A 23,025-nucleotide genomic window follows, 5' to 3' on the forward strand; every position below is an offset into this window, starting at 1 on the left:
ATATATATCCTCTCATATGTATATATGTGTGCAACAGTATCTGCATTTCTAAGTGAATGCTTGCAAACACACATGTGTATGTATGTGTGTGCATGTCTGTGCTTCTGTATGTGCATATGTAAGTGCTTGCTTACATGTTTGCATATGTTTATGTAAATTTATATGCTACAAAAGCCAGATATCAACCAGAGGAGCTGTCTGACTTGTGTTTTTGTTATCATTATTTTATTTTAGAGACTTTCACTGAGAGCAGAGGGTCACTAATTATTCTAGGCTATCTAGGCAATGAGCCCTAGGAATTGGCCTGTATTTGCCTCTCCAGCACTGAGATCACTAGGAAACACACCCACACTTGGCTTTTCATGTGGGCATCAAATTTGGCCTCTGTGCTTTCATGACAAGCATTTTACAGACTAAGCTGTTTCCTCAGCACCAGCTGTCCCCTGTAACTTCATTGTCAGTTTTACTTACTTGTCTGATTGACTGGCAGAGGGACTATCTTCTCTTCGTATCTCACAGGGTGAGTCATGGACACAGCTAGGTCCCGGAGACCCAGGGACCTCACAGTTTTCAGAGAGATGTTGTAGATTTTAGTCACAGTCACCATGGCATTGGCGTTCTGAGCAAAGTACTCGTGTGGTGGGTGCTCTGTGACCTGTGAAGGGTAAATGGAGATCCTGGGAGCAGGCTTTCCCACAGGTGAACACTGGAGGTTATGAAGATCTTCAGAGCCAGGGGCAGACTGCAGTTCAGTTACTAGTTCAGATACAGCTGAGGCAAAGAGAAGGAAAGAAAATTACTACAAAAGCAAGTTGTCCCAAACCCTCTGCTGTGAGAGGATGCCATTTCCCCAATTTCTATATGACACACAAATGCTGAAAACATATCCCCATGTGATACCTCCTGACAGATGTCACAAAACTTCCAATACTCTTTTCCTCTGCCTAGTGACTGCTATTTTAACCTCCACACATCTATAAATTTTATTATGGACATCCTCAGCACTTCATAATTACAGAGGCATAATGAGGAACTCTAACGTTCCCACTAGTACTGTGACATGTTGCTTGTTTGAAGACTGGAGGACCCTAATTCCTTTAGCTTCTAAATTCATCTGTTCTTGGCTGCTGTCTTTCTTTTCTCATATCTTCATCTTAGCTTAGTAACAACACCCTGATACTCTCCCTGCTTTTCCCCCAATTTAATGGAAGCCAGTGCAGCATAATGGGATGTGAGGTGAGAGAAGAGGCTGCCTGAGCAGATCTTGTCCATTGGCCTCCAATATTTTTGTCCTGTCTAAGTTACTTGGACCCATCATCACCAGTATTTTATTATTTTCTTTCTCTGGACAATGGCCTTAAAAACTATAACTCTACAATGTCTACCCCTCCATTATGGGACCCTTGAGGAAGGGGTATATTCTTAAAATGTTAAGGCAGGTTTGTCCTCCATCTCCATGGCTGCCTTGTGGAAAAATATGAAATAGACTCTTGTAGCAGAATTCATCTTCAAATGTTACTCCTTAGATAGTCATGAAGAAGGTGCTGGGTTCCAGGATCTTGCACTGCTGCCTATTTACATAGTGGGAGAATCTTTTCTCCATATTTATGACTGTAAGTGCCAATATTTTGAGCAAAAGAGCCTTGTAATTTCTGCCAACATTTGCCAGACTTGTCCTCACCCCCCCTTTGAATTAATTATTTTCTTTATTACATTCCAAATGTTGTCCCCCAACTAAGACAGCCATTTCTTTTTTTCTCTTTTTTATTGGATATTTTATTTACATTTCAGATGCCATCCTCTTTCCCCATTTCCCCTCCCTAGAAAACCCTTATCCCATCCCCCTTTCTCCTTTTTGCTTTTATACTATTTTTTTAATGTTAATCAAAAGCTTTATAAATTTGGTAACGCTCAATAACAAGATGCCCATACAATCAGAAGTGTAACCCAATACCTAACCTAGATATACCAACTACCTTTGACTGGCGGAGACAGGAGATCATCTGCCTCCATGTCCCCCCCCCCCCCGCACCCCCTCTAGAACAGCCATTTCTTAAGTGTTATGATTTATCTTCTGTGAAGACTCTGAAAATAAGATCCATTGTTAAGAGACATATAAATATATAGTCACATACTTCTGTGGAATATTCTAATTGTTTCTCCTCTTACCATTTTAGTTGCTTCTTATGCTTAGTAAAAAAGCCAGATAACCCAATTAAAAATGGCATATAGAGCTAAACAGAGAATTTTCAATAGAGGAATCTCAAATGGTCAAAAAGCATAAAGAAATGTTCAACATCCTTAGTTATCAGGGAAATGCAAATCAAAATGACTCTGAGATTCCATCTTACATCGCTATCAGACTGGCAAAGAGCAAAACCTCAAGTGACAGCACATGCTGTCAAGGTTATGTAGCAAGGGCAACACTCCCCCATTGCTGATGGCTGTGCAAACTTGTATAGCCACTTTGGAAAACAATTCTGTGGTTTCTCAGAAAATTAGAAATAGTTCTACCTTATGACCCAGCTATACCACTCCTGCCACACCCAAAAGATGTCCTACCATACCACAAGGACACTTGCTCAACTGTGTTCACAGATGATTTATTTGATATAGCTAGAAATTTGACACCTAGAGATTTAATGAATTCCTCTAAAAATTTGATTAAATTGATCAATAAATTAAAAGAAGAAATTAATAGATCCCAAGTGGTCATCTATTTTTTAAGACAACTACAGAATAAATAAACCCATAGTATGGGGAGCTAAGATATAGAGGGTAACAGAGAAAAAGTCTGAATACTGCTGTGGAACACTATCCATATCTCCTAGTGTCTGCTTTATTTAAATACGTAGGTTAAAAACCCAACCGTGGGGCTGGAGAGATGGCTCAGAGGTTAAGAGCACCGACTGCTCTTCCAGAGGTCCTGAGTTCAATTCCCAGAAACCACATGGTGGCTTAAAACCATCTCTAATAGGATCTGATGCCCTCTTCTGGTGTGTCTGAAGAAAGCAACAGTGTACTCACATATATAAATAAATCTTAAAAAAAAAAATCCCTATATTTCTTGATCCATTTTAAGACATAAGGTTCTCCTCATTTCATCTTCACTATCAAATTACTAGCAACTTTGTCTCAAATACTTTAAAAAATAAATACAGTGAATCTAACCTGTACAAAAGTATCAGGAACCTCTCAAAGGCACGAGGCAAGTTTGTTGTTAGAGAAACTCTGTGTTCATCAGCCAGTTCTGTGCTCGTGATTTACCTGGGCTGATTTGTAAGACTGTGCTTTTCTGGCAATCTTTTCTTTTCCTGCACCTCACCATTTTCTATTCAAAAAATAAGTGTATCGGTACCTGCCTCACAGCCTTGAATAAAATGAGAACACTAGGTCATCGTGACAGTTATATGTTACCACAGACATTTTAGTTTTCACAAGTAGTTTGTTCCTTGCATTCAGGAAAGTATCGAACAATGCACATAAAAACAAACCTAGCAAAAAAAAAAGGTAGATAGATAGATAGATAGATAGATAGATAGATAGATAGCCAAGCTGTCCATCACTGATTATACAACATTTTCTGTACTGTTTAACCCCTAATCATCATTTGCCCCAGATTCTCTTTCTTTTTATAATATGAGCTATTTCATGACAGAAGTCTTCCTAAGCAAGCATTTTAATTACTAATTTATTATTTATTTGTGTCAGGACTTTACCCAGGCTAAGCATAAGCTTTGTCATGAAACCTCAACATCTCTTTTCAGTTTACCATAGTTTTTGTTTTCTCTCCTCAATTATTTTTTAAGATATGTATTCTAGAGTTTTAATTATGCCTGTGGTGGGGATCTGTGCCCTTGATTGAAGGTATCCACAAAGGATACAAGTGATCTTGGGACCCTTTCAGCTGAATTTAAGTAGCTTGTGAGCCTTTTGATGTAGGTGCTTGGGACGGAATGTGGGTCCTCATATAGAGTGCTATACGCTCTTAACTTTTATCTATTGAGCTACCTCTCAAAAACCCTCATATGAATTCTTCAAAACAACTAGTTATTGCCCTAACCTGAAGAAAGCTGATAGAATAAATGCTGTTATTTAAGTCAGTCAGAATAAGCAGAAAATACTATGACAATGTTTGTTGAATTCTTCCAATAATTCTTGTAATAATGGACAAATCCATAAAACAAATAATTTATAGACTTGCCCATATATTTTTTAAAAAGTCTAAAATAAATGTACAAGAAAAGGTCTTTCAACATTAAAATGTCTCCATACTTGACTGTGAAAACAGGGTATAATTCAAAGACAAAGGATGCTGTGAAAAGATCCTTCTCATTTACCTCATCTTTTACCTTTATCATAATATAAAGCATATAAAAAGGAAACTGTTTAGTATGAGTAAGTTTTGCACATCTCAGAAGCTGTACCTGCCTTTGTTCTCATCCTTTACCTATTCTCTATAATCATTGTTTCAATTATGCTCACATTACATGATTTGCTAGCTGTGTGATTATATAGGTGTATGGTTGACACACAGAATCTAGCATACATTCTTCTTTACCTACTGGTTTAAAAGTAAATGTCCTGTAACATAGCATTTATTAGCCACTCACTTCCAGATAAACATCCATAAAAGAAAATAGAGTTACCTGATTCTTGTGCACAGAGAGGAAGCAGTAAGAGATGGATGATGCAAAGGAGTGAAAATTCCATTGAATCTGTGGATGTAGTTTACTAGCTGAACTTTCAAATGAGACTGAAATTCATGCCCCATCCCAAAGCTTTTCATTGAAGGTTATTCATTAACAAGGATATTTACTTATTGTAATTGCTTTAGTGAACAAAGGAAGTGATCCCAGCCTATTGTGAGCTAGTCCTCCTCTATAAGAAAGCAGGAAAGCAAGCCATGTGAAACAAACCAGTCAGCAGAATCCCTTTGCATCAGCTTTTGCCTCCAGGTTTCTTCACTGTGTACCTTGCTGACCTCATTGCTTTTGATGATGAACTCTTACATGGAACTGTGAATAAAATAAACCATTTTCTCCACCAAGTTGCTCCTGCTCATGGTGTTTCATCCTAACAATAGTAACCCTAATTAAGATACCTCCTTTCTCATGTTTTAAAAATGCTTTTCTATCAAGGTATGGTGCTGTACATCTTTAACCTCAGCACCCAGGAGGCAAAAATAGTCAGATTTCCATGAGTTAGAATCCATCCTAGTAAGCACTATATAGTTTCAGATACACAGAATGACACAGTGGATTAGTTTAAGAGGAAAAGAGGAAGGTAGGAAAGAGGAAGAATTGGAATGTGAAACGGGAAAATAAAATTATGCAGATACAGTGTTCACTGTATGAAATTCTTAGAGAAAATTGTTCAAAAATTATTCTAAATTGCATTCCATTGAAACATTTTTCATTTTCCTGGCTATCCTATCTTCTAGTTTTTTCATAAACGTATGTTCCAGGGAAGACATTGGGGTTCTTCCATGATACAATTACTGGGTTCTTTGGATAGGTGACAGAAAACTTAACAAGACACTGTAAAGCAATAGGGAAAGTGTAAATTTATTAGCTGGACAATAGAGCAGACAGTATACCTACGGATGAGAAATGGGACAAGCTCACACGTGATCCAAGAACTATGAGTTCTTTCTTGGAGCTGTAATTATGAGTTTAAGTGGAGTGAGGAACTACCAAACATGTGAGCTATTAATTTAACTGCATGTAAGCTTCATCATAAGATGAGAGAGGTTAGATTACTGTAAACAGTTTAAGAGATTTAAGGAAAGATCTAAAACATCTACAGTCATAGAGAAGACAAATGTTTGTTTACTTGCCCTGGAAAAACATGATCCACAGTCTTAGGAGCATGTTGTCCCTGTTGAGGCAGAATCTAAGGAAGATCCCTTACCCACTCATTCCTATAACCCACTCTATTCTAAATATTACAGCTTCTCACATCTCTTCTCATTTAGGAAGTGTGTGTTCAGACATATCCTCATAGGAATGATATTTAAAAATTGGCCTTGTCAGCATGGTCTGTTAATTGCACTCTGGTTAAAAGTAACATGAAAGTCAAAATGTTCCATCACCATTTCAGACAGTTGGATGAACCAACAATGAATCTCTCAGTGTTCCATTCTCAGAGAAGCATAACCTGCACTAGCTGGTGTCAATGGAGGGAGAAGGGTTCTGTGAAGAATTCTTTTGGGTAGTTGAACAGGTTCAAAAATGGACAATGGCTGGGGAGCACTCAGGACTGAGAATGGATACAAAGCATCTCTTGTTAGTCCCTATCAACTGGGATTCTGCATTTTACATTTCATCCAGTTGGAAGTGTCATAGAAAGGAGAGGCATTCCTAATGTTTACAGGCCATGAGTGAGGACTTGAGATACTTAAAGGAGAAATACGTGATTTTCTTTTCTTTTAGAAGAGTATTCATGTCAATGTTTAATACATTGGGTTCCCAAGAGTAGTGTCACATTAATCAGGACACAAAGGATTCAGACTAACTGTGCACTTCTGCATACTTTATTGAATTTTCCAGCATCTTTTATAGGCAAGCAGAACAAAGATTTCTCACAGCTTCTAATTCTCAACAGCTTCTGTTTCTCAAGTAATAGTTTATCTGGGGTCAAGGTGACCCAAACCTCCTTGCAGACTGAGAAATCTGTCAGCAGTCCAACTCTTCCAATGTGTTGCTCAGTTTAATTAAAAACAAAGTTAGTTTCTCATTTAAAAATGATAATAAAGGCCACTCCTTGGGTGTCCAGCTAACTTGGCAGAACATCAGGATCCTTTGCTAAGAAAGTATGCTTTCTCAGTGTCCCAATGTGCTAAGATTCATAGACATCCTTAAGTCACCTCACACCTAGCAGGTTGGGAACAGTCATCTCATGCCATTTCTCTACATATTAGAAGGACATCAGAAGGGAAAAAAAAACTTCTCTTTGATCATCTTTGGATTTTACAGAAACACATAGAATTAGAGGCAGGCCAACTGTAACTAAACACAGGGAATAGAAAAAAAATGTTGAGAATTTAACTGCAACCCAAAGTGTCAAACTGAATAATGTATGTCTGGATCTTCTCAAAAGTGTGTTTCTGAGCACTTCTTGGGACCTCCCTGAAATCATCCTGATGATATCTTTAATCTGTACTATTGGAGGTAAGCTGAGACCCATCCCTCCTCAGTCTAGATACATCTTGTAAGTGCTATCATATAGAATTAAGGAAAGTAGCAGTAATAGAAAATTAGTATTTTGTGCATGAATTCACACATTTACTGTAATATTTTTAACTGAAGGAATCAATTCTGACCTTGGGAAGAGATGTGTCATATTAGTCATCAGTGTCTTCTCTGTCAGGTTAACATATTCACAGCATAATTACAAATAGGTCAGACTTAGCTCCAGAAGGACCTACAGAAGAAACTTGCTGTCAGTTTGCAAAGCCAGCAGTATACATTTATAGTTTTATCTCAAGGATCTATTAACTCTTCAGCCTTGTGTCATGACATAGCTAGAATGGCTGTGAATCCTATATCTCTTCCACAAAATGTCACATTGTTGCACTATATTGATGATATTATGATAATTGGTCCAAGTGATCAGGAGGTAAAAACCACCGTGAATTCACTGGTAATACTCATACACATAAAAGGATGGAAATAAATCTAACTAAAGTTCAAGGGTCTTTTATCCAAGTGAATTCTAAGGAGTCCAATGGTATGGGGCATGCAGACATATTCCTTCTAAAGTAACATATAAATTATTGTACCTGGCCTCTCCTATCTTCAAAAATTTAACAGGCATATTTGGATTCTGGAGATAGCACATTCCTCACTTGGGTGTGTTACTCGGGCTAATTTACCATGTGACTCAGAAAGATTCTAGCTTTGTATGTGTCTGAAACCGAATAAGGCTCTTCAACAGGTCCAGGCTATTTGCACTTGGATCATATGATCCAGCAGACCTGATGGAACTTGGGGTGTCAATGGCAGATAGGAAAGCTGTCTGGAGCCTTTAGAGGGCACCTATTTTTGAATCACAGACAGAACTTTAGGATTTTGGGAACAAGTGCCTACCATCATCTGCAGATATCTATTCTCCCTTGAAAAGATTGGTTTTAGCCTGTTATTTGGCCTTAGTGGAATCTGAGTGTTTGACAATGGGACACCAAATTGTCATGCAACATAATCTATTGACCCATCATGATTTGGGTGTTATGTAACCTATCAAGTCATAGAGAAAGACATGTACAGCAGCACTCTATTATGAAATAGACATGATATATGTGTGATCGGGCCTGAGCAGGTCCTGAAGGTAGAAGCAAGTTACATGAAGAACTTGAGGAATGACTATGGTTTCTATTCCCATTAAAAAACTGTCTGTGGCCAAGTATGTAGCCTCAGGGGATTTTCCTATAAAAGTTGACTAAGAAAGAGAAGACTAGGGCCTAGTTTACTGATGATTCTGTGCCTTATTAAGGCACCACCCAGAAGAGAACAAATCCTTTCTGGGAAGACCTTGAAAGACACTGGCCAAGGGAAATCTTCACAGTGCAGAACTTTGGGAAGTGCAGATACTCATACACTTTGTTTGGAAGAAAAAAAATGGTGAGATGTGTGATTATTGACTGATATATGGGCTGTGGCCAACGCATTGCTGAATGGTCAGAGATTGTGAAGAGAATGATTGAACAATTGGTAAGGAAGACTTCCTGGGAAAGTATGATGATATATCTTTGCAAATGAACAGAGATATAAAAGAATGTTCTTCAAGGGACATTGCTGTCTATTCTAAATTAATGATGCATTTGTAGTTGTACAAGGCACATTGATATCATGTTAGGGATAATTATGTCCTGGTTAAATATATAATGCATTTGGGGTTGTATGTGAGATAGTTATAACATGTTAAACATTATTATTGCTTTCATTTGGAAGTTAGTCACGATGTAAGGAGATATGTATATATGTCAAGTTGAGATGTTTTGAGTTGGACTTGAGATGGCTATTCTTGGTTGTCAACTTGAATACATCTGGAATTAACTAAAACCCAAAACTGGAGGAGGGTACATCTATGTAAATCTTTCTCATAAATCCTCTGTGTGTGTGTGTGTGTGTGTGTGTGTGTGTGTGTGTGTTAGAGAGAAAGAGAGAGAGAGAGAGACAGAGAGAGACAGAGAGAGAGAGAGAGAGAGAGAGAGAGAGAGAGAGAGAGAGAGAGATTCATTCTAGAGTTTTATTACTTTAGACAATCCTGACTAATACAGAAGGTAGCCTGCACTTGAAGGATGATTAAATTATGGGTTTCCCAAGTAGGTAGGAACCTAGCCACATGTAAGTTTGCTAGTGAGTTCATGGAACACTTTTGATTAAGTACTGTGTGGTTTGGATAAAGAATAATGGATAGTGATTATAGTAATTCAATCTCCACTGTGAGCATTAAATGATTACACAATTCCCATTGTCTATTGCTGTGGTTCCCAGGGTTTCTACATGTCCAAAATTACTTAATCAATTCAACTGCATAATAACTTACTCTCTTGGAAACTCCAATTTAAATTAGCTTCTAGATTATTGTATTTATAACTATTCAAATTTACCCCCTCAACTTTGGCATCAGAAACATCATTTTATAAAATGTATTATTAGGTATATTTTGGGGGTTGGTCTTGTGCTGCTATGTTTTCATATGCTAAATTCTGTGCCCTAAGATCTGGTTGTCCCAAAAGGAGTGAATTCCTATGTACACTAGCCTTTGTTATGTAAACTTTGATCCATTTCAAATTTAAAGTTAACTGGTTAATAAAAGGCTAGAGCCTGTGACTGGGCAGTAGAGAGAGAAGTGCCAGCCTTGAGAATGGAGTGAAGGGTGTCAGCAGAGACCAGAGGAAGGAGAAAGTATGGAGAGGAGGACAAGATTACCATGAAAGGAGATGGACCAAGAGCATGTAGCCAGGAGAAACAGCAAGTAATAAGGTATATACAACTGGGATGTAATTGGGATAGCTTAGAGCATGCCCAATCTAGGATTATAGCTTGTAAATGAAGTAACAGAACTTTGTGTCTTTAATATGGGCTAGCTACAATGTATAATTCATTTTACAGCTGCATTAGTCAGTATTCTGTAGAGTAACAGAACTTACAGATATAATCTTTCTACAAATACACACACATACACTCACATAGAAATATAAATGCATACATAAGTATATATATTATTGAAATATGTATATATTGGACTATATTATATATTGGAATGACTTACAAGCTGCAGTATATCTAATCTAACAATGGCTGGCTGTGAACAGAAGGTCCAAGAATCCAGTAGTTGTTCAGTACAAAGGCTGGATATCTCAGCTGATCTTTAGTGTATTTCAGTAAGTGCTGACATCTCATAGAAGTAGGCTGTAATGCCCATAAAGGACTGGATGTGCTAGCAAAGCAGGGGCAAGGAGGCAAGGAGCAAAACCTTTCTTCTTTTCTGTACTCTAAGGCTTCCAGCAGAAGGTATAGCCCAGATTACTGGTTTATCTTCCTGCTTCAAGGTCTGAATCAAAGGCATTTGTCTTCCTACCTCAAAAGTCTGAACTAGAAGTAGAGCCACCCAGTGAAAATGAAGCAAAAAATTCTTCATGCGTATGCCCTTTATTTTTGGGTTAGAGCTTCAGATGTAGTCAAGTTGACAACTAAGAATAGCCATCACACCTGAACAGGGAAGATATAGCCTCTAAATTCCTCCTTCACACAATCCACACTGTCTCAGATTCCCTTCTGCTTGATAGAATGTAGCAGCTCAAGTTGAAAGAAATGTTGCAAGTACATGCACACTCACAAAAAAGTATAAAATCCCTAAGGTCATATAATAAAAATTCTGTAATCCAAAAACTGTACATTAGAAGTTCTATAAGAACTATAAGAGATTGGCATAATAAAAAAAAATCAATATTGTTAGCAGGTAAAACACTAAATATACATTTTGAGAGGACTAGAAAATTTCTGGTATGCTAAACAAATATACAAGAAAAGCAATATTATAGACCAGAGTAAAATTGAAACTAAATTAAGAAAAGAACATTCAAGAAGAAAATTCTAAAACCTTAAAGAGAGGTACAAGTAGACATGTGTGCATGTGTGTGTGGATGTGTGTGTGTGTGTGTGTGTGTGTGTGTGTGTGTGTGTTATTTTATTTGAATGAGTTCTTTGGCTACATGTATATGTATAACATGTAAATTCTTAATGCATGTAGAGTCCAAAAGAAGGCATTAGATCTCCTGGGAGTTATACAGGGTTACTGAGCCTGCCTGTGGGTGCTGGGAATCAAATGTGAGTCTTCTAGAAAAATACAAAGTGATCTTAACTGATGGACCATCATTCCAGCATGAAAAAGAAATAATATTTTCAAACTATTGAAGTAATCTGAATTCAGTGTTATCTGAAAGTTTTCACTATTTTAAAGACTTTTTAAGTTAAAAGGGTCTTTTATAAGGTTTATAAATGACAAGTGCACAATTTGAATGATTGTAGAATAAAATATAAAATCAAAATCAAGATTATTTTCTCTGATTTTGTAATAATTTTCTCATATTTTTATTGTGTAAAAGCATTTTTTTTGTTTTTTTTTTTTTGAGACAGGATTTCTCTGTATAGCCCTGGCTGTCCTAGAACTCACTCTGTAGACCAGGCTGGCCTCAAACTCAGAAATCTGCCTGCCTCTGCCTCCCAAATGCTGGGATTAAATGCGTGCACAACCACTGTCCGGTAGCAAATTTTAAAAATACATTTTGATTCTATTCTTCTGCTCTCCCAAGTCCTTTCAAATTCTCCCCCTCCCCCTACCCAGCCAATTTTAAGTTCTTTTTCAAAAAACAAACAAAAAGCCAATGCAAAACAAAACCAAGAAAACAAAACAAAACAAAACAAATCAAAAATCCAACAAACTCTAACCCAACCAAATATACAGGAAAACCAACCAACCATTAAAACCAAATTAAACTTGGGAGTCCATTATTGTTTGGTCAGCTACTGCTGACCATGAGACCTGTAGAGAGTGGTGGATATGCCCAGTGTTGGGAAAAAAAAACACTTTTTCCCTTTCCCAGCAGGTATAAATGGTAGCTTAGCTGCTACCCTTTTCCCTAGTGGCTAGGTTTTCATTCATTCATTAATTCACCTTTTTTTCAAAATAAAATAAAACAAATACTAACACATCAAAGATGGACAAGACAAACTAACAGAAGAAAACGAGATCAAGATAAGGCACATGAATCATAAACCCATTTGATTGTACACTAAGGAATCCCATGGAAATACTAAACTGGAAACCATACTATGTCTGCAAAGGATCTGGGTCAGATATGTGCAGGCCCTCAGCATGCTGCTTCAGTCTCTGTGAATTCATTTGAGCTTTGCTCATGCTAATTCAGAAGGCCTTGGCAGGTGGTGGTGTCACACCCCTATCATCTCAGCATTCAAGAGGCAGAGACAGGCTTATTTCTGTGAGTTTGAGGCCAGCCTGATCTCCAAAGAGAGTTCCAGGATAGCTATGATTACTCAGAGAAACCCTGTATTAAAAATAATAAAGTCCTTGCTTTTGTTGTGTTCCTTGTCTGCTCTGCCTCTTACATCTTTCTGACTCCTCTTCTGCAACGTTTTCTGTGCCGTGAGGAAGGAATTTAATGGAGACATTGAACTCAGGACTGAGTGTTCCCAGGTCTGTGTAGTGTCTGTGAGTCTCTATATTTGTTCCCATCTTGCAGGAGGATGCTCTTCTGATGATGGCTGTACAACACACTGATCTATAAGGATAGAAAAATATCATTCAGAGTCATTTTACCACTACATCTCCTCCATTTTTAAGAGCTGAATTGTTTGGCTTTATCCTAGGTCCTTTGTCTATGTAGACACAGCTTGGTCACCCAACCAGTGTCCAGTATGGGCTTTATCTCATGTAGTAAGCCTTAAGTCAAATCAGTTATTGGCTGATTATTCAGACAAGCATTGTGCCACCATTGAGGTAGCATATCAAGGAAGCAATACGCTATTGTAAAAAGTTTGAGATTAATGTGGTATATACACTTATCTTTCAGTAGCATACTGAATACCTTACTACACCAAAGACTTTAGAACATAGGGGTGAAGACTATTCCCTTGAATTCATGGGCTTACGAAAAGACTTTCTGAACAGAACATCATAAACACAGGCAGTAAGATCAATAATTACTAAATGAGAAAATTTGAACCTTCTGCACTGTGAAGGATAATTTTATCTGAACAAAGTGGCAGCCTATAAAATGGGAAAAAAACTTTCTGACTATATATGAGACAGAGAACTAATATTCAAAATTTATAAGACTCTAGATATCTAAAAACAAATAACCCAATCAAAAGATTTTTCTATACAGAGAATTCTCAATGGAGAAAACTTAAATGGCGGAAAAACAAAGAAATGTTCAACATCCTGTCATCATGTAAATGCAAATAAAAACTGCTCTAAGATTACATCTTCCATCTGTAGAATGGTAAGATGAATAACACAGTTACAGCTCATGCTGATGAGGATGGAGACAAAGAAGAACACTCATCCATTGCAAGTGGGAGGGCAAACCCACACTGCCATTATGGAAACCAGTGTGGCCATAAAAGATAGGATTCATTTTATCCCCATATCCAGCTATCCCACTCTTCAACATATACCCCAAGGCTGTTTCATCTTACCACAGAGACACTTGCTCAAATATGATCATTACTATTTTATTCATAAAAGCCAAAAATTGGAAACAGTATAAATGTTCCTCAACAAAAGAATATAAAAAGAAAATGTGGTACATATAAGCAATGGAGTATTACTCAGCTATTTAAAAGAATGACATCATGAAATTTTCAGGTAATTGGATGGAATTAAAAAAAAATCACCATCAGTGTGGTAACCCAGACCCAGAAAGACAAATATGGCATATATTAACTTATAGGTGTAAATTAGCTGTTAAGATAATGTTAATCATGCTACAATCCATAGAACCAGAGAGGGTATAAATAGAGTAAGAGACTAGGCAGCAGATAGATTTTGTTAAACGGGGAGTAAAATAGAAAGCTTTGGATGGAATGGTAAAATAGGAGATTGGGAGGGGAGATAGGTTAATGGGATGGAATACATGGAGAGACAACTAAAATTAAGGGGCACTTGAGGGGTAGTATGAAATGTTAATACACTAGAAGCTTCCTAAGGCATATACACATATAAAGGTGATTTAAATGAAATCATTAAATAACAGAAGAGACAGAGCCCCAACTGCTCATCTCTTGTCACCAAGTCAAGCTTCCAGTACCAGGTTTGGATTATATCTCAATGAGTTGTTGGCCAAAGGGGTTCAGTGGAAATCCATAACAACCCCGGCTGGTGACAAGACTATAGGTGTTTCTCCATAATCTCGCATCAAGGTTTTTGAAAACAAAAGTCATTGAATATGGAGAATTTGAACTTGTGCCTGCATCCTTCACCTCACTGTAGGAGAGAAAACCTGCTATTGCATATACTCATAGCTTATTCATTCCCACTGCTGTTTGTGGGCCCCGAGCATAATAAAAGATAGGACTGCTTACTTATAGTTCTGATAGTGACATGTTATTATTGATTGATGCTTGATCTAATGGGTCAATTGATTGATACAGGATCTAATTCTGTAGACCAGGGTGGTCTGGGATGCACTATATAACCAGGCTTGACCTCAAGCCTGCTTCAATTAATTTTCCAGAGCCTACCAAGTACTGGGAATATAGACATGAGCTGCCATGCCTGGCTTGGAGGTTATTTTTTTATTGGTAGCACCAGTATTTTTTCTTATAAATGTTGTTTCATAAACACATGTTAATAAATGTGTGTGTGTGTATGTGTGTGTGTGTATGTGTGTGTGTGTAACCTATTCTATTCTGTTACCTTTGATTTTTGCCATAGAATCCATCGTCCTATCATTTTATGGTGTACTTTTTCCTCTGTATTTGTTATTCCATGGGCAATTAAATAATATTTTACTGGTCATTGTTTTTCTTCTCACCTACTAAAGTAATAGTTCTAGATTCAGGATCTAATGTATACAATAAGAGAGAAAGAAGAGGTATGAATGAGCATACAATCCCTAGAAAAAATTATTATATCATGACTAAGTGAAAACATTTTCTAATAAATAAAAAAGTGAGTCATAAATAGAGTATAAGACACTGAAAATGGTTAAGCAAGTGCCACATCAATTATTGTGTAAAAGCTGCCTCTAGAAAACATTAAATAATTCAGACAAACCTACATAGAAAGGAATGGATGGATATTAGAAAGTATGATTATGAGACTTAGAAAGAATTAGTCTAAGCTATATATTTGGAAACACTTTTAAAGTGGCATTAGGAAGGAGCCTATGTGGTGACTGGTACTTGGGTCCCCTACAACTGTGTTTGTAGCAGAAAGAGCCAAGACAACACTGTGACCTGGTCCCAACACGCAGGAAGTAAGTAAGTAAGTGGAGGAATGATGGGAGAGAAAGAAGCTATCAAGTAGATAGTAGAGAGATGGAAGACTAGAGAAGCCCAGTGGTTTGTGACCTATGAACTCAAGTGAAACTGGAGACACAAAGGCAATTGCTGTTCCTGTTCCTTGGGAAATGGCAAATTACACTGCCCATCAATAGAACTCGTAACAAATTCAAGTGTCCATGGGCCTATATATTCTTCCTTTGAGAAACTGACCACTATGTGAGTCACTGTGACTCCCAGAGCTTTCAAACTGGCATTAAAAATGAGTGTATGTGGTGGCCTGCAGACAGATACCCTCAAACCTCTCCAACTCATCTTCCCAGCCCAGGAAGAAGAGCAATTCCTGCAAAATGGAGGCCTACAGTGTACAGGAGATGTCCTGCTGTGTTTTCTTCTCCTGATTCTCCAATCTGCTAATCTCTCTAGTTGGATGTGGTGGCAGTTTAACCACTGAGTACAGATGACTTTATGTTGAATTACAGTTTTACTGTTCTGGTTTAACTTTGGCTAGAGTTATATTTTCGTTGGAATCATTAAGTTGGACAATTATTTGAAGATACCCAGAAGCCCTACGATGTTGCCCACCCACAATGGGAAGCACAATGATGAGCAAGTATGGGCTGAGTAATGGAATGGTTTGAGCACAATGAAGAGAGGCAGCTCTGAAGACTTGAGGATGGAGAGGAACACCTTGATGTAAGTAGCCTTCAATGCCACCTGAAGCTATAGTGAAGTCCCAGCCATACTGCCACTTACAGACATGTGTGATTTTATGGCCATGCAGCAGCAAGGGTCTTTGTTGATACTTGTCACTCATATTACCATCAAAGGCCATTGAACATTCCTGATGTGTGCTGTCACCTGGGACCATGTTATGTCCAAGGCTACTAAGGGTTCTCTTCACCCTTCACTAGCTGTAGCATTCAAAAGAGCTGGCTCTCCAACTTGCCTGTTGCAGCACCCAGGAAAACAGGCCCTGCACCTTGCTTTGGCAGCACAGTAGAGCTTGCTTTAATGGCAGAGATGCAGGTGAGTTAGCCCTAAGGGGGTGATTACAGGGCAGCTTAGCCAGCCCTCATCACCTTCCCCCAAATTGTGTCTAGTCACCTGTAGCAGGTGTGAGAGCTGGCCCAGGGTCATGAGACAGAGCTGTCTCTGCAACTCACTGAGTGTAATACTTGCAAGAGCAGGCCCAGCACCTTGCCTGGTCAGCACAGTAGAGCAGGCCCTGATAGTATAGGTACACCTGCCCTGAGGGTAGGAGAGTGGGAGAGTATACCCTGTCACTTGCCAGCTGCAGCATTGTATGAGCTAGCCACAGGAGTGCCATTGTTGCCCTGGTGGTAAGGGGTGGGAGGAATAGCTGATGTTCTAACCAATCTAGCTACCATGGAAACCCACATCCACAACTTTGAGCTGGCCGGCTGCAACATCTATCCATCTATGAACTGCTGGAGCTACAAAGAGACTGATTTTGCAGATCTAAAGCTTCAGGGTCTCCATGACCAAAGGCAACAACAGGATATTCAAGGCTAGTCCTGATAAGGATCCAATATTGACAGTGTAGCATAAGCCAGAGCCCTCAAAAGGGTATAGTGTGTGAAGGTACTATAAAGTGCTGAGAAGATGGGATATTCTTTTATTTTAGAGTAAAATGTTCTGTAGATATTTCTTAAATCCATTTGATTCATACCCTCTTTTAGTTTCACTGTGTCTGTTTAGTTTATGTTTTCATGATCTGTCCATTGCTGAGTGTGGGCTATTGAAATCTCCTACTATTATTGTGTGAGGTTCAATGTGTACTTTGAGCTTTGGTAACATTTTTTGTTTACAAAAATGGGTGCCTTTGCATTTGGAGTATAGATGTTCGGAATTGAGAGTTCATCTTGGTGGATTTTTCATTGATAAATATGTAGTGTCTTTCCCATATTTTTGTTAACTTTTGGTTGAAATTCTATTTTATTGGACTTAGAATGGCTACTCCAGCTTGTTTCTTGGGACCATTTGCTTGGAAAAAAAATTTCCAGCCTTTTACATTGAGATAGTGTCTGTCTTCATCACTGAGGTGGGTTTTCTGTATGCAGCAAAATGCTGGGTCCTGTTTACATATCCAATCTGTTATCCTATGACTTTTTATTGGTGAATTGAGTTTATTGATGCTGAGAGATATTAGGGACCAAGGATTGTTGCTTCCTGTTATTTTTGTTGTTAAAGGTGGAATTATGTTTGTGTGTTTTTCTTCTTTTGAACTTGTGAAAAGATTAATTTCTTGCTTTTTCCTGGTTGTAGTTTTCTTCCTTGTGTTGGACTTTTTTTTTCTATTATTGTGTGTAGGAATGGATTAGTGGAAAAATATTGGGTAAATTTGGTTATGTCTTGGAATACCTTCATTTCTCCATTTATGGTAATTGAAAATTTTGCTTCGTATAGTAGCCTGGGCTGGCATTTGTGTTCTCTTAGGGTATGTATAAAATTTGCCCAAGATCTTCTGGCTTTTAGAGTCTCTGTAGAGAAGTCCAGTGTAATTCTGATAGGTCTGCTTTTATAGGTTATTTGATCTTTTTCCCTTACAGCTTTCCATATGCTTTCTTTGTTCTGTGCATTTGGTGTTTTAATTATTATGTAACAAGGAGGAATTTCTCTTCTGGTCCTATCTGTTTGGTCTTCTATAGGCTTCTTGTATGTTTATGGGCAGCTCTTTCTTTAGATTAAGGAAGGTTTTATTCTATAATTTTGTTGAAGATGTTTTCTGCCCCTTTGTGTTGGGAATCTTCACTCTCTTCTATATCTATCATTCTTAGGTTCCATCTTTTCACTGAATCCTGTATTTCTTGAACATTTTGAGTGGGAGCTTTTTGTATGTTCCTTGACTGTTGTGTCAATGTCTTTTATGGTCTCTTCTATATCTGAGATTCTCTCTTCTTTTTTCTATTCTGTTGGTGATTCTTGCATCTGTGACTCCTGCTTTTTTTTTTTTTTTTTTTTTTTTTTTTTAGGTTTTCCATCTCCAGGGTTGTCTCCCTTTGTGTTTTCTTTAATGTTTCTATTTTTAGATCCTGGAGGTTTTGTTCAATTCCTTCACCTGTTTGACTGTGTTACACCAGGTATTTGGGCTAGGTTTTGGGTCTCATCTGTGTTCCTGGATGTGGGGATTGAGCTGTAACTGGGATGTAGGTTAAGTTGGTGGGGATCCAGAGCAGAGGCTTTGCTCCTGACACAGGTAAAAACCTGGAGGAGCAATTTCTTAAAATGTTATTTTTCCCAGCCATCAATCACCTTTCTGTGATAAAAAATTTAAAAATCAGAATAAGACACTTTTTATACATAATAATATCCTTAATAGCCAGCATTTATCAAATATTTTTAAATGAGAAATGAAAATTTTAAACTGACTTTCCCTGATATACTTTTAGTATAAAAGTGAGATATAAACTTGGAAAGGACATAAATATTTATCCAAGGTAGGGTTACTATTGCTGTGATCAAACATCATGACCAAAAATGCAAGTTAGAGACAGAAGAGTTTATTAGGTGTCCACTTCCACAACATGATTCATTACTGAAAAAAAGTCAAGGCAGGAGATAAAATAGGGCAGAAACTTGTGCAGAAGCCATGGAGGGGTGCTGCTTACTCGCTTGCTCCTCATTGCTTGCTCAGCCTGCTTCCTTATAGAATACTGCCCAGGATGGTCATAGCCACAATGGGCTACATCCTCCCACATCGGTAACTAATTTAGAAAATTTCCAACAGCTAGATTGTATGGAGGCATTTGCTCAATGTAGGTCCCCTCCTTTCACATGATTCTAGCTTTTTTCATGTTGAAATAAACTATCTTGGAAATTATTATATGTGAGAGATGACTATGTCCATAGAGAACTATCAGAATAAATTGCAAGACTTTGAATCTGTAGCATTTAGCAAGGATTCCAAACACAAATTAACTTATAATACAAAGAAATTATCTTAACCACTAACAGCCACCAAGATTTCACTTCATGATCGTGAACAAGCACAAAGAACCAAGACATTAAACCAGCAGAAAATACAAAAATTGTATACAGAAAAAAATGTGGGCTTTACTAAATAGGGACACTTGAATAAACATGTAACAAGATAAAGTGAGAGAAATTACACTGAAAGAGATAGCAACCTTCCCACAGTTCTCTACAGCTAAAAATCACAAATCAATAAAGTAAGCATTGAAGATGCACAAGCTGAAAAAATACCTTGTATCCATAAAATGAGAGAACTCAAATCATCAAAATAACTGTACTACTGAAAATGATGCAAAGAGTTGGTACAATTTCCATGACATTTTATGTAGAACTAGCAGAAGAACCCAAGATGTGTCTGGAACAGTGAAACCTCATTCCTTGTCAGAGGCACTGTACCTCTTGACTTCAAAATATACCATGAAGCAATAGTTCATTACAACAGCACAGCATTTACAAGACACAGCCTCACAGACGAGCAGAACAATAGAGATTGTGATAAACTCATACATCTACAGCGAACTGATTTTCAATAAAGGTGCTAAGGACACACTCAGAGATACACTCAGAATGGACAGTGTTTTTTTGGAAATATTGTCAGAGAAATAGGATAACCTACAAGAAAAACATGTATCAGTAATAACAAAGAGGCCATTTTCAGAAAAGAAGAAAATATTCAAAAATTCAATATCTGACAGTTTGATATTTGAAAAAATATAAGGAACTTAAGAACTCAGGAAAAATAAATTGTGTGATTTTATGGTAATAAACCTAAATAGACATCTATGAATGGAGGCATGCAAAGTGGCTAATATAAGGGAAAAAAAGCTTAACATCAGTAATCGCCAGGGAAATACAAGTAAAAGTTACCAGAAGATAGCAGCTTACCTCATAAGAATAGTCACTATCAAAGAAACCAAAGACAAGGGCTGTGTGTGTGTGAAGAAGGAAACCTTTGCATCTTGTAGGTGAAATGTAAATCAGTATGGTCATTATGGAAGACAGTAGGAAGGCTTCTATACAAGGAAAAAAGAGAAGTGCTATATAATCAAGCTATCCCATAAGTGTGTGTGTGTGTGTGTGTGTGTGTGTGTGTGTGTGTGTGAGTGATATGATATGATATGATATGATATACACACAAAAATAGGGAAAAGAAATCAACATATTGAATATGTTGAGGAGACATCTGGATTCCCATGTTCTCTGTGGCACTATTCACAACAGATGAGAAATGAAATAATGCCTATTTATAACTGATGAATAGATCAAGAAATTATAATGCACACACCCGTGTGAGTATTATTTAGCCATAAAAAGAAAATTCTGGCATTTTCAACCACATGGGTGGAACTAGGTACTCATCAATGTTAAGTAAAATAATCTACGAACATAAAGACACGTCCGATATAATTTTGTCTAGACAAAGAACCTAAAAAATCATGTTATAGTGTTGAGAGTAGAATGGTAGTTATTAGAGGCTGGGTTAGTAGAGGGTAGGAGGGATACATAGAGGTTTATCAACAAGACTAAGTTATAGATAGAGTGAGACTTGTGCTAAGGCACAGAAGGGAAATTATAAATAATCATAATGAGCTGCAGTTTTTAAAACCTAGAGGACAAGATTTCAAAATTTTAGACATAAAGAAATGATAAGTGTCTGAATAAACAGATATGTTTAACCTGTTATCAAAATACCTGGTGCTCCAGAAACATCTATAATTTTTATGTATTAGTTTAAATATTTCTAATTTTAATTTCACAACTTAAAGGCATTATTAATATTGATAAAACCTCACCTGAATTTACTGCTTCCTGGAATAAGATTATATATTAAAATAAATATTTGTCTCAGCTTATTTCTAAGATATTTGCTTCTAGCCAATGCATGATTTAATTTGAAATGATAAATCATAAAGACTATCCAGTGACATAAAAATATTACATACTTCCAATTATATTTGTCTGGTGGTGTTGTTTTATTAAGTTCTCAGTCTCAGTTGATGGTGGTGTGGGCGTCAGAGTTGATATCGTGTTAGACATCTGTGTCGATGATGCTTCAGGCAAATTCTCTGACCTAGAGATACCATGACAGTTACAGAAATAAAATGAATACTGACCAAACGCTTGTCATGGCAGCACATTGTAAAAGCAGGCTATCAAAGTTGAAGACATTCATTTTGAACACTTGACCAATGTATTAGAACTTGCTTAATGTTTTAATTTAACATGAGAGCAATAGTTTATGATGTATTTCCCTGGAGGCTGTATCTTCTATATCAAAATTTATCCTCTGCTCCACAAACCCTGGAAACATACATGTAGATATTGAATTAACATAGTCCCTAGGATATAAAATAGGCATTTAAAAATTACAATGTTCAAATGGAACTTTTAATCCTCTCTGCAAAGGTTGTTCTTCCTCTACTTTTCTGCATATTTGTACAAGATTTCTTTAATGCTAACACCCTTACCATTCACAAGATAAGTCTTTCCTCTCTCTCCACAGCTGTCACTCAGGAAATCTTCCTGTTCTAAACATAACCCTAATCCTGCTCTCTTCTCTTTTCTACTCCTCCTTATAGAAGGAATCATCTGTCATCCAGACTAGGGTAAAATTCTGTTCAAAATGCTTCTTCTTACTTTTCTTCTAAGGCATCTCTTCCTCATCTCAATGAGAGAGACTTCTGAATTATTTATACATGAGATTCTCACGCTTCTTTGACTCACACCCTTCCATGGCTTGACATGGTGCAGCACAAAAATTTCACAGTATCTTTTTAAATGTAAATATGCAGCAGAAGAACAAATCACATGCTAATGATTATGTCTATAGTTTCTGCTGTCACTGCCTAGTATTTTACTATTTATATTTCCCTCCTATTATATATTGTTGTCCACCAGGTGAGCTGGAAAATGGCTGAATATTTTATTCTATTAATTCTATAAAGTAAGCTTGCCATTTTACCTGAGACTTCTAATTTTAGCCCCTTTGTTTGTTTTGTGGTTTGGGCACTCAGGTACTCTTGCCACCCGTTGTCCTGACCCTATGCTATCTCCTGTGAAAAATCTATTCTCAATGATGTGTCTTAAACTTGAACTGAAGAAAAGTCTCAGCAGTTTATATTATTTGGTACTTGTTCAGAGGACCCAGGTTCAGTTTCTAGCACCAATATGGAGTTTTTATAACTTCCTGTAACTTGAGTTTTAACACCCTTTTCTGGTCTACACACACACACCAGACACACATGTAGTGTACATGCACACAGAGAGAGAGAGGGAGGGAAAGAGAGAGAGGCAAAACACAAAAACTTAAAATAAAAATAAACAAATATATTCTTTTAAAAAAATCTTACACTCAATTCACTATTTAAAAAATACCTTTCAACAATGTACTTTTATAACCATCTGATGTCAGAAAGTGTGCAGCACATGGAAAAGAGTTTTCCTTGAGTATTCTCTTCATCATGGATTTTTCCAGACCCCTTAGAATTAAAAAAAA

General features: G+C 37.3%; 1 protein-coding gene across 2 annotated transcripts in view; it reads right to left on the minus strand.

The window, feature by feature from the left end:
- Window positions 1-637: 637 nt before the first annotated feature.
- LOC117717602 (nectin-1-like) overlaps window positions 638-23,025 on the minus strand; it is a 37,101-nt gene continuing 14,713 nt past the window's right edge. The window contains exons 5-8 of one of the 2 annotated variants that reach the window (XR_013113594.1): window positions 21,473-21,600; window positions 12,636-12,808; window positions 7,325-7,425; window positions 638-771 (exon numbers count right to left, since the gene is read on the minus strand). Coding sequence is in view for 1 of the 2 variants with exons in the window: in XM_076942996.1 (XP_076799111.1) it covers window positions 12,747-12,808; window positions 21,473-21,600 (190 nt within the window). In the remaining variant the exon portion in view is untranslated. The other variant, XM_076942996.1, reaches the window with a different exon arrangement.

Source organism: Arvicanthis niloticus, chromosome 12, assembly GCF_011762505.2.
Source record: "Arvicanthis niloticus isolate mArvNil1 chromosome 12, mArvNil1.pat.X, whole genome shotgun sequence".
Lineage (NCBI taxonomy): Eukaryota > Metazoa > Chordata > Mammalia > Rodentia > Muridae > Arvicanthis > Arvicanthis niloticus.